At 37.7% G+C, this 14,754-nt stretch overlaps 1 protein-coding gene across 32 annotated transcripts in view; it reads right to left on the bottom strand.

Moving 5' to 3' along the window:
- Positions 1 to 14,754, bottom strand: part of LOC113653738 (CLIP-associating protein 1-B-like) — a 64,012-nt gene that overhangs the window by 22,326 nt on the left and 26,932 nt on the right. For 22 of the 32 annotated variants that reach the window (XM_027163529.2, XM_027163554.2, XM_027163570.2 and 19 more), the window contains 12 exons: positions 6,526 to 6,654; positions 6,356 to 6,432; positions 5,792 to 5,884; positions 5,007 to 5,152; positions 4,534 to 4,669; positions 3,281 to 3,351; positions 3,139 to 3,198; positions 2,760 to 2,837; positions 2,505 to 2,672; positions 2,308 to 2,354; positions 2,045 to 2,215; positions 597 to 620 (listed from right to left, as the gene is read on the bottom strand). In XM_027163529.2, the coding sequence (XP_027019330.1) occupies positions 597 to 620; positions 2,045 to 2,215; positions 2,308 to 2,354; positions 2,505 to 2,672; positions 2,760 to 2,837; positions 3,139 to 3,198; positions 3,281 to 3,351; positions 4,534 to 4,669; positions 5,007 to 5,152; positions 5,792 to 5,884; positions 6,356 to 6,432; positions 6,526 to 6,654 (1,200 nt within the window). Of the gene's footprint in view, positions 1 to 596; positions 621 to 2,044; positions 2,216 to 2,307; positions 2,355 to 2,504; positions 2,673 to 2,759; positions 2,838 to 3,138; positions 3,199 to 3,280; positions 3,352 to 4,533; positions 4,670 to 5,006; positions 5,153 to 5,791; positions 5,885 to 6,355; positions 6,433 to 6,525; positions 6,655 to 9,440; positions 9,589 to 14,754 lie in introns of those variants that run through there. The other 10 variants (XM_027163545.2, XM_027163578.2, XM_047806733.1 and 7 more) reach the window with 2 other exon arrangements.

The raw sequence follows: 14,754 nt of genomic DNA, 5'->3' as shown, positions 1-14,754 counted from the left end.
ACACACACACACACACACACACACACACACACACACACACACATACACACACTTTTAACTGAATCAGCACTCCTATAGAAATGAAGGTGTCTAACAGACAGTACACTCAGCTTGGAGTTCACTATCAGACTCCATGCAGGTGATCCATGCAGACGTTTTAATCACAGCTTATCGATCACAGCAGGTCAATCACATCACATTCATCACATATTAAGAATAGTTTTATCAATCAGAGCTATCAATAACATCTCATCAATCACAGAGATGCCCAGCTCTAACAAACCTGATTCATCTCATTTTGTTTTGCTTGAACTGTGAATTAGGTGAATCAATTGAATCAGCTTTGAAGCAAGTAAATCAGATGTGAATCAAATTAATAAAAAATGAATCATGTGAACTGGGCTTCCCTGAATCATTAGTACATGGGGACTAGCACAAGATGAGAGACAGAGAGGACTGCACATAGAACCCAACTCCACACACACACACACACACACACACACACACACACACACACACACACACACACACACACACACACACACACACACACACACACACACACACACACACACACTGTATGACAGAAACCTTACCCTCCACATTACCAGGAGTTGCATCTTAGGCAAATAAAAGGCAAATGAAAGGCACAATATTTTGTTATTATTATTATTATTGTTATTATTATTATTAGTGCTATTAATGGTCAGTGCTATAATATAAAACAAAACTTGCTAGATGCCATTAAATACAAAAAAAATATTAAAAAGGATTATATAAAAAGAAATATAAAAAGATTATTATAGATATTTTCAATATATTAGTAGAAATATATTGAAAACAATATATTTCACTCTAAAAGGAGGAAATGTTGCCTGTATTCTTATATTCTACATTACACTCAACCCATAAAAGGCTTTAAGGGAGAGTTTATCTGAATAAATAGCCCTCATTTCAGACAACTCTATCACCAAAATACTGCCAAGACATACTAAATGTCTAAAGTTTGTTTCCTTTAGATTCCTTTAAAAGAGCTTTGAGGTTACTATAGCTAATTAGTAATAAATGCTGATAGCTAACGATTTAGCACTCAAGTAAAACTCAAGTAAATTTGACAATATGAGCTTGCAATTTTTAAAAATTACTGCAGATTTGGGCCAAGATGTGTCATGTGGCATCATCACAATGTGCATCCAGCCAAAGTGCTTTTCAATTCACTGTGAACATGAGTACAGCTATCATAGGAAGTAACTGCATATGCTGTTATGCTGCATATTCACTGGTAATAGTTTAAAAGAAACTGTGCTTGCAAATTCAACAAAAGTAATTTTTCCTCCAAAAAGTACAAAAAAAATGCAAGACAGTTTCTTGCAAGTTGTGCCAAAAATCAAGCTTTTTTGGCCACAAAGACTATGGGAAATCCTGGTGAAACTGGCATAACTCAATCCTGCCGGTCTCACACAATGTCATCTCATACACACTTGCTCATGTGTTTTTAGATATGGTATGACACACCGCTTCAGTAGAAAACTAGAGAAACATGTGCTTAAGATTTTTCACTGTCCTCATAATCCCTCTGAAGCTCTCATGTGATCAAGCGCTACTAACAGTTCCAGGATCTAGAGGTGATTGCTCTTTAGCTGTAGATGGACAAAAGCTTTGGAATAGCTTCTCCTATCCTCACAAAACTTTAGTTTCTTTGACATTTGACCAGCTTTGTATTTATTGGTTTGTATTTATTGTTTTAAAGCACTCTGTTCAACCTGAGCTGATTTTAATGGTGCTATATAAATAACTATGACATTGTTATTGACATCAACGAATCATGCCTAATCATAATGAATGACTATATTGTTGACTATTTTGAGGGGAAAAAAGTGTCTACATTTAGGATTGTATTAATGAGCCAAACAAATAGAACTGTGCAAGAGAACAGAACAAATAGTCCTCTAAGACTAAAGACTAAGAAGCACTGCAATGCAGATTTTTTTCCCCACAGAACTCACTTCAAGCTCCACTCCAGAGTGCAGATGTAATATGTTACCTAGCGAGGCGTAGGAGCCGGGTGGCAGTGCTCCAGCTGAGGTGAAGGGAGCAGCAGCGGGTACTTTGGGCATTCGAGACTTTGCTGTGGCGGCAGCGTTGACGTCAACATCGCTGCGTGATCGCTGCAACGAGCCAGGCGAGGAGGACACTCGAGAGCTAACCACTTTATCTGAGAGACAGGGGCACAGTTAAATAATGGATAGTTAAAACAAAACTAGGACAATTTAGGCACATCAATTAAAACAAATGGCATAGTCTTACTTCTGGTTACATTGCTTGCTACAGGTGTTTTCCCAGCCTGGGGACGACTGAAAGAGAGAGAGAGAGAGAGAGAGAGAGAGAGAGAGAGAGAGAGAGAGAGAGAGAGAGAGAGAGGGAGAGAGGGAGAGAGAGGAGATTTAATTAAAAAAAATAAAAAACAGTCCTTTTCACACAGTTGAACTCGACTCGTGTCTTACTTGAGGCTTTCTTGAGAGCTGGAGGAGGAGCGATCGGACTGAGGGAGCGACATAACACTGTCCGAGCTCTTTAGATGAGACTGCAGAGCCTTCTGATAGGTCAGTTCGAGGGCTTGAAACAGCTGCTCCGCCTCCTTACTGAAGTGGCCGTGGAAGCCCCAATAACACCTAAAAAATTCAAGCAGGATGTTCCAGATAATTCAGATCATTTTCACATTCTGACTTCTTAACCGTAAAAAACCCAATAACACCTACTTTCTAGCAACCATTCTGGCTTCTGAGTCTGCATCATGGACTCCTTTCTTAACAGTTTCCATCAGAACAGGGACATGTCTGAAATGACACAAAGTCAACTGGGTTTAAAGGAAGCTCTGGCGAAAGCAGATCCAAAATCAATATATGGGTTTTTTTCTGCTCTTCTGTGGAAACCGCGCAGACACTATTTTTTTCAATCCTAATACAATCCTGTGGTCACAGGAAGTCCTGATAGAAGCCTTTGTGGCAACCGAAGAGAAGAGACCACGAGGGATAACAGTAGTGTTCAAGGACATGACCTCTGTGTGTGAATGTGGATGTGTGATCACAGAACGCAGGTTTGTCACAAATTTTTGTCAAAAAATTACCATGGTCTTACCTCTCCAGACAGCTCGTCTGCCATTCCTGGAGTAAAAGGTCTAAAAACTCATAACAGCGCCTGGGAAGGTAAAAATAAAAAGACTTAGACTATTCTTTCAACATGTTATCTACTGTTCATGAGAAAACAGAGACTGCCTTACCGACGGACAGCCACGGATTTAGACGTGCAGTTACTGGTAATGATGGGGATAAGCCGAGGATAGTGTGTGTGCTGGGGAAAAAACATAAATAAAACACATTGAGATGTAAATACATAAAAATAAAACACAAAATGCAGAAGACTTGCAAGGGTACAATATGCTGTTCTTTTCTTAAGTATTGCAAACTTTAAAGTGGCAGTTGGTAAGATTTAAATAAGCAGTTTGTCATTTATATCATTCTGATGCTTAAAAGGCAAGTTACAAATGCAATTAAAGTATGTCACACTTTCAATTTACTCTTTTACTCACCTTAAGAGGAATGGCTGAGGTAAAGAAATGACTCTGAGCGATTGATAGCTGTTCTATTAAAGCCGCTGATTAATTTTCTATAAGGCTGCGTCTCAATCAGCTTTGTGGCTCATTCAAGCTCTAGTAAGGACCCTGGGCACGTATTCATAAAAATTGTACGGATTATGTGAGAGAGCTCCTAATTTAGCAAGAGTATTTCAATTCTCAAGAATGTTGAACACGGACCTAGCAGTCTTCAGTGTCAATGTTTTGTAATCGCCTGAGGAAAAGAGTACCTTAAAGTTTCCTGTCAAATCAATGGACCTTAAAAGAAATTTTAAATAAAGGCTAGTGATGGAATGGCTGTTTATAGCTACTATAATGTAAGTGAAAGCAGTAAGTAACGAGTTTTTAGAGGTGCTGCATTGTTAAACAACTATAAACAAATATAAAGTGAGTGCTATGCCTCGTTCTTTAATTAAAACAAGTGGTCCAATGTTCACCTTCTGCTTCTCTCTGGGCCACATCACACCAACCCTTCATGGATTATTTGTAATATCTTTCTTATTACTTTATAACATCTTTGCTCTTTACTTACACAACAGCAGCCTTGCCACAAGCTCAATACATTTCAAAAATATAGCAGTTGAACACAGTTGACTCCTGGGATTCAGAATCGCAATCTTCCGGTCACTAGCCCTGATCTAACAGTTACCCCTTTCCATTATTTCTCTGCTATTAAATCTCTCAGACTGACAAACACAGCAGTCAAGCAGAAGCTTCACTTATGCTTAAACATGAGCCTGGGCAGCTGGTACAGACATAACGCACTGATCAATGGCATTGATTTCCTGTTGTTTCCTCCAATTTAACAACCGGCTGCACTAGACATGCAGTAAATCTGGCCTTTAACGGTGTGGGATGAGGAAACATGACAGCAAACAACAGCATAAACCTGTACTCACTCGTATGATAAGGCGGATGGCTGCTGCACCGGATGTGGCCATCACTTTAGTGCTGTTGGGAACGAGATTGAGCAGTGTGGGCATGATGGACTCTGCTCCATGGTCAAACTTGTTACCCAGAACAGATGACAAATACCTGGAAAGAGAGAGAAAGAAAGAGAAGTTGTGCATGTGTATGTAATATACGTGTGTGTGTGTGTGTGTGTGTGTGTGTGTGTGTGTGTGTGTGTGTGTGTGTGTGTGTGTGTGTGTGTTTTAGTGTATAGATGCACTTCCGCTGCATCCTTCATTCCCCCGTTCCATGACAATGTAATGTAACATAATGCATGAGGCTTAAAAGCGATTCTGGAACCAGTTCAACACAAACCCGAAACGCATTTCAACTAATTGATCTTTTTCTTTATAACCCTTTTAGAAGCGACATCTTTTTAACTAACAGCCAATTGGATCATTGAGCGATAAGCTGAACGTACCCCAGTGTAATGCAGGCCTCACGGACAACTTGAGAGCGCAGGTCTTTAGCTGAGAGCTTTAACGCTACTTCCAGCTGCCTCAGTTGCTGAAGGAACACTTCGTGATCGGTGGCTCCGGCAAGCAGCAGCGAACGTACCTTCTTCAGCTACGACAAATTCCGAAGGTAATTTTAATACATGCAAATAATCCACAAGGAAGAGCTTTAATTCAGGTGTTTTGGGAAAGAGTTTTGCAGGCGTAAACATAGTAATTAAACTCGAATACTACCAGCTCTCTGAAAATGTATGATTTCTGGTCGCTTTTTCTCCACAAGTCTATGCACATGTCAAGGAAGCATAGGTCATTTACTTACTCTCTTTACATTCTGAATGAATTCTTTAATGACTGGCAAGCTAACTGGCATTCACTTTCTTTCTAATTTTCTTTACTTACTAACAGACTTAGTTTCTTTACTTTCTTTCTGACTTAATCACCCTTACACACTGTTCATTTACACATCACTAATTGTCTTATTTTTACACATAATTTCCTTTCCTGACTGACTTTCTTTCTTTTTGTAACTTACTGTTCCCTCACTGACTCATTGACTCTCCCACAAGAGAGACATTATTTCAGTCAACCAGACAAGCAGAACAGTATTCAGATACAGGTGCCTTAGGCACAACTGAATGCTGCCAGATCCATTTCCAAATCTACTGTAGCTTTAATCTAATAAATAATCCATAATTCTGAGCTTAACTTTGATTTTATCAACAAAAGCAGGAAATGGCAGGAAATCGCTCACCGCCAACACTCTGTGCTCCCAGTCTTGCTTTTCATCTGAGAGGACCTCTCTGATTTTATTCATGGACTCCTCAAGCTCTCTGTTGGAGTAAATCTGAAATGGGCACAAAGCACAGTCCTCGTGAGCAGAGCCAGAAATGGCTGATCTCCAACCTGAGCTCCTCTGTGACCTTTATATTTACTGTCAGAGCGAGTAAAAAATGACAAGCCAGCAATACATGAAATTTCAGTACAGTACATATAAAAGCAGTGCATGTACTTTCAGAATAACTGGATTTGTACCTCTGATTTCTTTCACATTTTCACCTTTAGTTAATATATGCAATATCAAGAGATGTCATTGTTGCTAATAAGATTGGAACAGGCAGAGAGAAGAAAACAGAGCTTTACTACAAAAAACCCTTGTCTATGTGAGGGGAAAAGATGGCTCCATGGCAACAGCACAAATGATAAACAGCATGCATGATAAACAAAACATTCGACCATTTTTAATGTCTTTAAACTCAGGAAAAAAATCAATATTAAGGAAAAATGAATATGATGCTGGGGGAAAAGTGGGTCTCACCTGTACCGTGGGCACATCTTCAAAGGCACAGATGAAGTCTTCCTCATCCACAGCACCAGCACCTGACACCTCTTTGCCTGTATAATACACAAATACACTTATTATTACTTATACAAAAATTATATCACTATAATAAATATTACAGTATGTTACATCTTTTAAGGACTAACCTGCGCTCTTGGTGCTGGAGCCAGAGCTAGGCCTGCGCATGGATCCTGTTCGGCGGACAGAAGCTGCTCCTTTAGAGGAGGCAGAGGAACGTCCTCCATCCACAGAGTCGTCATCATCTATATTCTTATCTAAGAAATTAATAAAATAAATAAATAAAAAGTAAATCAAAAATATTACTTTTTCTGAAAATACATCTTCTAGTGTCAAAGAAAAACAAATGATTTAAATAAAGTATTCTCTGTTCTGGATTATATTAGCAACCCAGGAATTAGACATGATATTGTACTCTATTTCTTTTTAGAATCTTGTATTGTTTGTAACCTAATCACAATTTGACACATTTATGCTGCTGAAGTACTTTAATTTTTTTTTCAGTGTAAGGTGAGCAGAAATAAGTATATATGAATTCATATAATGTTTTTTTGTAATGACTTTCTATAGGGTAAATATACAGATTAATAGAACACAAGTAAATAAAAGTAACATTCTATGCAAGATTCTCATCCAATTAGTAAAACAAACAGTAAAAGAATTGTTTGGCTTTTCACCGTAAATATCACTGTTAGTGCCGGTATTAGATTCAGCATTTTCTCTAAATCTACAATTCAGAACACAATTTCTGTGTACTTCTTTTTGTTTATTAAAAATTTAAAAAGTTAATCTTTAAGCTTGCAAAAATGTCCATTAAATAAATAAGAATGTAAAACAGTTTCCTGCACTAATCTATATCTATATACTTTAACAGTTTTAATGCAAATATGTAAAGGTATATAAAGGTAACCAAACATATAGCTGATGTCTAATAGCCATAATTGTTAACTAGCTGTGGTAACAGGTGAATGCTAATATTGAGAGCTTTCTGTAAATATGTAATAGTAACAATTACAAGCTAGCTGTTATGTGAGGTGAACACTAGTCATGAGAGCTTTCTGAAAAAATATCTAATAGCCATAATCGCTAGCTAGCTGAGGTAAGAGGTGAATGCTATTATTGAGAGCTTATAGTTATAATTGTTAGCTAGCTGTTGTGTGATGTGAATGTTAGTCATGAGAGTTTTCTGTAAATATCTAATAGCTACTGTAGAACTGCTAGCTAGCTTCGGTAAGAGGCGAATGCTAATATTGAGAGCTTTTTATAAATATCTACTACTCATCATTGTTAGCTAGCTGTTTTGTGATGTGAATGCTAGTTGTGAAATCTTTCTGAAAACAACTAATAGTCATATTTAATAGCTAGTTGTTGTGTGAGGTGAAAATTAGTCATGAGAGTTTCTGAAAAAATATTTAATATCCATAACTGATAGCTAGCTGTAGTATGAGGTGAATGCTAGTTATGAGAGCTTTCTGTAAATATCTAATAGCCATAATTGCTAGCTAGATGTTGTGTGATAATAAATTTAGTCATAAGATGTCACTGCTATGCTAGCCATAATGCAATATGACCAGGAGAGCAATGTGCTTGGATACCTGTACTGCTGAGACAAGAGCAATGCTAGTCATACTGTAATGCCAGTTCTAGGCTATAAATTAAGTTGGTCATAATAAGATATTATGTGATGATGTGATGTAATAGATAGGCTAGTCGTGATGATGTGATTTGATGATGTGAAAGCTAGGCTAGTTGTGATGATGTGAAATGATGATGTAAATGCTAGGCTAGTTGTGCTGTGATGATGAAATGTGATAATGTGATATGATGATGTGAGATCTATGTCAGTTGCGATGATGAGATACAGTATGATGATGATATAAGAGCTAGGCTAGTTGTGATGATGTGATACATGTCAGGCTAGATGTGATGTGACAATGTGGTGTGGATGCTTGGCTAGCTATGAGGTGAGTATTAGGCTGGCCTTGTTGTGATGTTTGTGATTTCCTAACCCAAAATCACATGAACATCCTTTCAGATCATTTCTGATATCAAAGGTCTGAGGAAGGACAGTGTCAATGGTGGATAATAATAATAATAAAATATAATGCTTTATTTTTCTAAATACAACTTTTGGCACAACTTCTCTAATCGCTCCTACCTCTCTTGGCTGCACTTTTACAATAAAAGGAAGAAATATACCTAAAACAATACTAACACACTTAAACACAAACTTTTCGAATTATGACTCAGTAAAAAGGAAATCTGGCCATAGAAGTTGTGTGTTTGAGTGCCAGGCTAGGCTGAAGTTATGTGAATTCTTGTCCATCCCCTGATCTGAGGTTACTGCTAGGCTAAAGGCAACGTGATGGCAATGCTAGGCTAGTCATGCTTATGGGATTCCTATTTGAAGGGCACTGTCTTATTCAGCACAACCTTATATTGGAAGTGCCTATATATTTCCCCTTGAGTCATACACGTGAGAGCTCTACTGAAATGTGTCAGACCGGCAATCAATTCTAATGAATTATTAAAACGCCCCCACCCCACCCACCCACACACACACACACACACACACACACACACACAAACACACCAGAACAGCTCACTAAAGCCATCTTCATCATCTTTCTAACACATGCTTCCAGTAATAAACACTCTTCCTCAGTGATTTCTACAGCTTTAGTACCATAAATATCGCATTTCTCACATAGTAGAAGGACAAATAGATTCTAAGACAGTGACAGATTCAAAGAAAAAATAAATATCCAGTGCTAATTATCACCACCATGTGTTCAAAGAAAACAGTGATGTTGAAATCCAAGAAAAATTAACCACATCTGTTCCCAGTCCTTTCCTCTGTCACCACTTCAAGATGCTCTCATTCACTCTTCAATAAAGATTAGCTAATGTTCACACCCGTTCGGCATTCACACCCAAAGCTGCTGTCTGTTACCGGCTTCATCTGTCGCTCTTCTGCCGCTCTCTATCTCATTCCCTCCCTCTTTCCCTCCCTCCCTTGATGGAAAGAAAGAAAGATGCTTACAGGCGCAGATCCTCCGGCATACCAGTTTCCTCAACATGCCGTCACACTCTGTGGCTCAGCCTCATGCTGCCTGTGTCTCCATAGCCTGCCCCTCCTTCTCCGCTCACTGTGTGTGTGTGTGTGTGTGTGTGTGTGTGTGTGTGTGTGTGTGTGTGTGTGTGTTAGTGTGTGTGTGTGTGTGTGTGTGTGTGACTAAGGATGCTCTTCCCGAGTGTGTGGTCGAATCTGTGGACAGGCAGCCACTGAACATGGGCATCTCTGAATGATTCATACAAGCACACTCCCTCCCCCTGCATGTGTGTGTATGTGTGTGATTAAAAGAGAGACAAGAACACCAGAAACACACCGTTTAGATGATGTGTCACTCTGTAAATACGCCTCCCCAATTTTACTAGACGGGGGAAGGGGCAACTTGTTTGGGGGAGGGGCTAATAAACGCACATATACACACACAAACACACACAGACTAAGCCTGAAATTATATACATCGTATAATGTATACTGCACCTGTGTATACTGTAGTATTTACTACTTATCTATCAGAAGGTTTATCGGATTATGTGGAGCAGTCGCCATACAAGATATGAATGGGTTACTATAAAAATGCTAATGAATTAAAACAACAATTAACATAAACTCAATTGAATTCAGTACATTTTTTTCTGTATAGTGATTTTAATATTGCACACTGTCACAAAGCAGCTTTACAGAAATCTATAAATTTAAGGATTTAAATGAAAACATTTTTAAATGACCCCTAATGATCAAGCCAGAAATTATGGTAGTGAAGAAAAACTTCCTGAGATGATAGAAGGAAGAGACCTCTTTCCTAATTTCCCTCTTACAACTGTGTACTATATAGTCAAATATTTCATTCTAGTTGTAAGATGAAGTCTATCTTGTTGACGTTATCATTTGTTCTTGAGTTCAAAACGATTCATTGCAATTGCAGCACAAAGTAATCTTCATGGTTTCGAGGTGATACCAAGGATCAATCTCAGTTTCACACTGACAGTTTATTCTAACACAGATCACAGAAATTGGTAATATGACATCTGTGCTAAACCTGAGACCACCTGTTGTACCTGAACTGTGCCGTGATTCCGGTGAACACATGTAGCATGAGCTATGTGTGTTTGGGATGAAGACAGATGAAAACAAATGCACTGGATTTCAGTTTAAAATCAGACCAATACTGCAGGGGAACAATCATAATCCACATTTTAATATACCCAGTGAAAAGCAACAAATGTGTCTGAAGGATGTCGATGTGTCCTTAAGCCTTATAATCACACCCTCCAGTGTCACCCAAATGAGGATGAGGTTGAGGATGAGGTTTCCTCTCAAGGTTTCTTCCGCTTCCATCTAAGGGAGTTGTTTCTCACCACAGTCACCTCAGTCACCTCAGAATTGCTCATTGGGGATAAATGCAAACAAATTCAAATCTGTCTACTATTAATCTTAAACTTTTGTATAATATTAATCGTTGTATAATATAAAACATTTGTGCTATATTTCTTATGTTCTTTAAAACTGCTTTGAGACAATGTCCATTGTTAAAAGTGCTATACAAATCATTGGACATACCTTTGGACTGTATTATAGCAGGAGTTACTGCTAGAGTCAGAGCTGCTGTTATAATTACACAGATCCCTCAGATTTATCTCTGATTTCAGTTATCACAACTCCAAAATGTTCATCTCTTGGTTGTTAAAACCAAAAAACTATAACAGGAAGTGGTAGAAAATGTTCTGCAGTCAGTCAAAAACCTCTTCAGTTTGGACCAGGAGGTTAATGTAAATAAAGCAACAGCACACTTAGCATGACACACGTTTTTAAATTATATAAGCTGCCACAGAAACTAAAGAGCTTTTTAAGAAAAAATATTAATCAATTATTCATTGTGTTTTAATGTTGACACAGCTACAACTACTAATACATTACTAGCAGAGAGACCATCGCTGCTACCAGCTGTGTTTTAGCATTAGCTTGACAAAACAATTAGCTGAGGTAGCTCGTTTAGGCTACCTGAAAAGCGTGCTATGATTTCCTTTCGCATAATTTGTGGTATGTTAGTTCTTTTAAATTTGTTAAATGTAACTATGGAAACAGGGCCACATTTGATTTTCTACCTGTACACACACACACACACACACACACACACACACACATACACACACACACCTGCCATCAGAAGAATCGATCACATCTCAATTTCTATAAATATTATTTAGCTTGAAGGGAACTGGGGTAAAGATTAGTATTTGTCAACATAAACTGTACATTTACAGTAGACTGATATTAAAACAAAAGTGTATGCTAAACAGTAAGCAGACAGTTATAGCATGTTCAAGCATTACACTCTGTTTCATATCACCCACTGTCTTCCCAAAATGTCACTGGCTGATTAGAGATCAAACCATCTGCCCCTCTAAAGTGCTCAGTCACTGTAATAATACACGTCTGATGAATCTGCACCCAAAGCATCCTGACACTAACAGCAGACACAATCTGATGCGTCACCAGAGAAAATGAGTCAGTGAACGGACCCTGCTATTGGAACACAGTGTGCTGATGGAGTAAACTGGGTTAGCAGAAAGTAGAAACCTGGTCTGATCTCTATATTACAGCTGAGGGGAGGGGCTAACAAGCTACACAATACTCAAAACTTACATGACGAATAATATTATACACCTCATTTAAATTGAAAATCAACTAAATTTGTTTTTATGACTTACAACTTTTTATATTAGTAATTAATAAATTGCTAGATAATGTTTATGATGATGATGATGATGAAAACAAGTATAGAACTTGACACCAATCAGGTATTATAGCAGGAACATCCTTAAAATTATACTTCAAAATTAAAGGGAGGTACTGAACTTAACGCCTGAACTTAAGACCCTTCCATTTGGATTAATCCCAAATTTGAATCGTTTCATTTGCTGGTCATAATTCCATATGAATCTTATAAAAATTCAACCACTCTTTCTTGAAATATTGTGCAATATTCTTGGACAGATGGAAGGACAGACAGATGGACAGACGGATCACAGACAGCTAGAAGAAGGAGCTTGAGCTCCTGAACATGAATAAGTAAGGAACATCTCTTTATGACAAACAGAAAGTAATCATTTCATTCTCATGTAGCACAAGACATAAGAGTTCACCCTATCATCTGGAGATTATGAGACACATCAGTGCCACAATCTGTGCCATAGCCATTCACAGCTACAAGTCCAACAGATGAAAAGGGACAGCATACTGCCTCTCCGCTGTCAGCTCATGTATGTAGAAGCGGGGACATACAGTACATGGCACTTTACATCAAGTGTGTTATGCTGCATGAGCAGAAGTTCATGAAGATGCAGCTTTTTGTGTCACAGAAGAAGCACATGTCAGCCTTCACCCTCCCCAGTTGGTAGATGCCATGTGATCGAGGACACAGGGGTGGTGGAAATTCACAGTTGTTATTCAAAAACTCATTATTCGTAGCCAAAAGTTCAAGATCAGAAAAATACAAAGAAAAAATCAAGAAACATTCTACTGATTCATTCTGTAATAAGTGAATTTCTTACTGTGGGATAAAAAAGGTTTATCTTATCCTGTGTATAATAAGTTTGATCGACTACACAAACACAAAACAGCACAGGACAAACACGATCAGTACCACATGTTTCCTGTATACATGATTTATACCGGAAAGTATTAAAAAAATTAAATACTATAAAAAGCATTGTGATGTCGTTTTGCCAAAATGTGCCACCAAAACAATAACAGTACCACATTAAAACTTCTAGAGAAATAACTCATATACCAAGACAGTAAAGGAGGAATAGATACTTAATTTTGGTATTAAAATAAATCATGCTAGCAACTATTTAACTTTAAAAGATGGTCAGTGTAAGAAACTGATTTGAGATGCCCTTAGAAAAAGAGATTATATGGGATATAAATGTGGAAAAATAAATAAATATAACAGACATCCTAAGTTACTTGGTCAGTGTTTGGGAGAGAGAATTCACTGCATTTCAGCCATGAAAGCCAATTTCAGATTAATGTATAAAATCCAAGCTCAAAAACAGTTTAAAACGAAAGGTTAGAAACTGATCTGAGAGAACGTTTCATTTCAACTCCTTATATTCTTTCTCCACAAGGTGGCAGTCTTTATCTCTAAAGTATCATCCTAGAGCTAGAGATGTGAGTATCTGAAATATTCCAGATATGTGAAGTGACTTAGTTTTTATTGCTGTGACTCCTTGCTGTCACTGGATGTTTAACGATATCAGTAAAGTAGTATGTAAAACATGCACATAGTATGCATATGCATGTTATTTTTATTTAAAGAGAAAGTTCAGTGTCTTTTCTGGCATAAACACTAGACGGCAACGCCACACACTAACTCTTTGTGACAGCTGACTGCTCGTACCATAATTCGGAAAATGAGTACAAATCAGCCAAGACACATAGCAAAGACTGAACCCGGCAATCAACACATTCCACACAGACTCGACTTGCTGAGTTTGGACTTTCTCAGCTTGAGATGGAAATTATACGCTTGCAATAAAAATTGCAGAGATGCACAGAATAAACTGAAATGCTACAGAATGATGCCTCAGCTCGACGCATTGAGAGGTCAAAAAAGAAAGAGCTGGTTTGGGTTAGAGATCGTTCCTGCAATTCAACTTAAACTCAATCAAAGCAACAAAAGCTCAAAGCTGCACAATGTTCAATTCAATTTAATTAATAATAAACAATAGCCTGTGAAGGGTTCACAGAGAAATGAAGACACAATAATGTCCTAATTTACTTTTTTTGAGTAAGGTCAACATTCAAAAAGTAGGTTGTAACTAGGTCAGAAAGTGTCCTTTACATATCTCTTAAAATGTGGCCTAATTTTTGTTATCCGCATGTCTAATCAGTCTGGTTTCAGGTAGCTCCATATTAGGCCTCTCAGATCACTGTGTTAATGCTCAGACACTGAAGATGGCTTTCTACTGTAAATAACATTCCTAACCACAGAGCTGTAGCCATTCATAAAGACCAGAGTGTACTAATAAGTATGAGGAGGAGGAAATGTGCGTAAAGTGCATAGCTGGTCAAGTAAATCAGTTGTTTTAACCAAAAAATAACTTTTGAGTTCTTCCACTTGGGTCCACTAAAAGAACTTGGAGTAAAACCTATTGAAAGAGACTGTATATAAAGCCACTCTGGATGTAAACAGTCAACAAGATTATTGACATTATTGGTAAAGATAACAAAATATTATTTTTATTTGAAGTCAGTTTATTCTGTATCATTATTCTTAAAA

This window comes from Tachysurus fulvidraco, chromosome 2, assembly GCF_022655615.1.
Source record: "Tachysurus fulvidraco isolate hzauxx_2018 chromosome 2, HZAU_PFXX_2.0, whole genome shotgun sequence".
NCBI lineage: Eukaryota > Metazoa > Chordata > Actinopteri > Siluriformes > Bagridae > Tachysurus > Tachysurus fulvidraco.
Note: the sequence above shows the minus strand (reverse complement) of the source record. Positions and strands in the feature narration are given on the sequence as shown.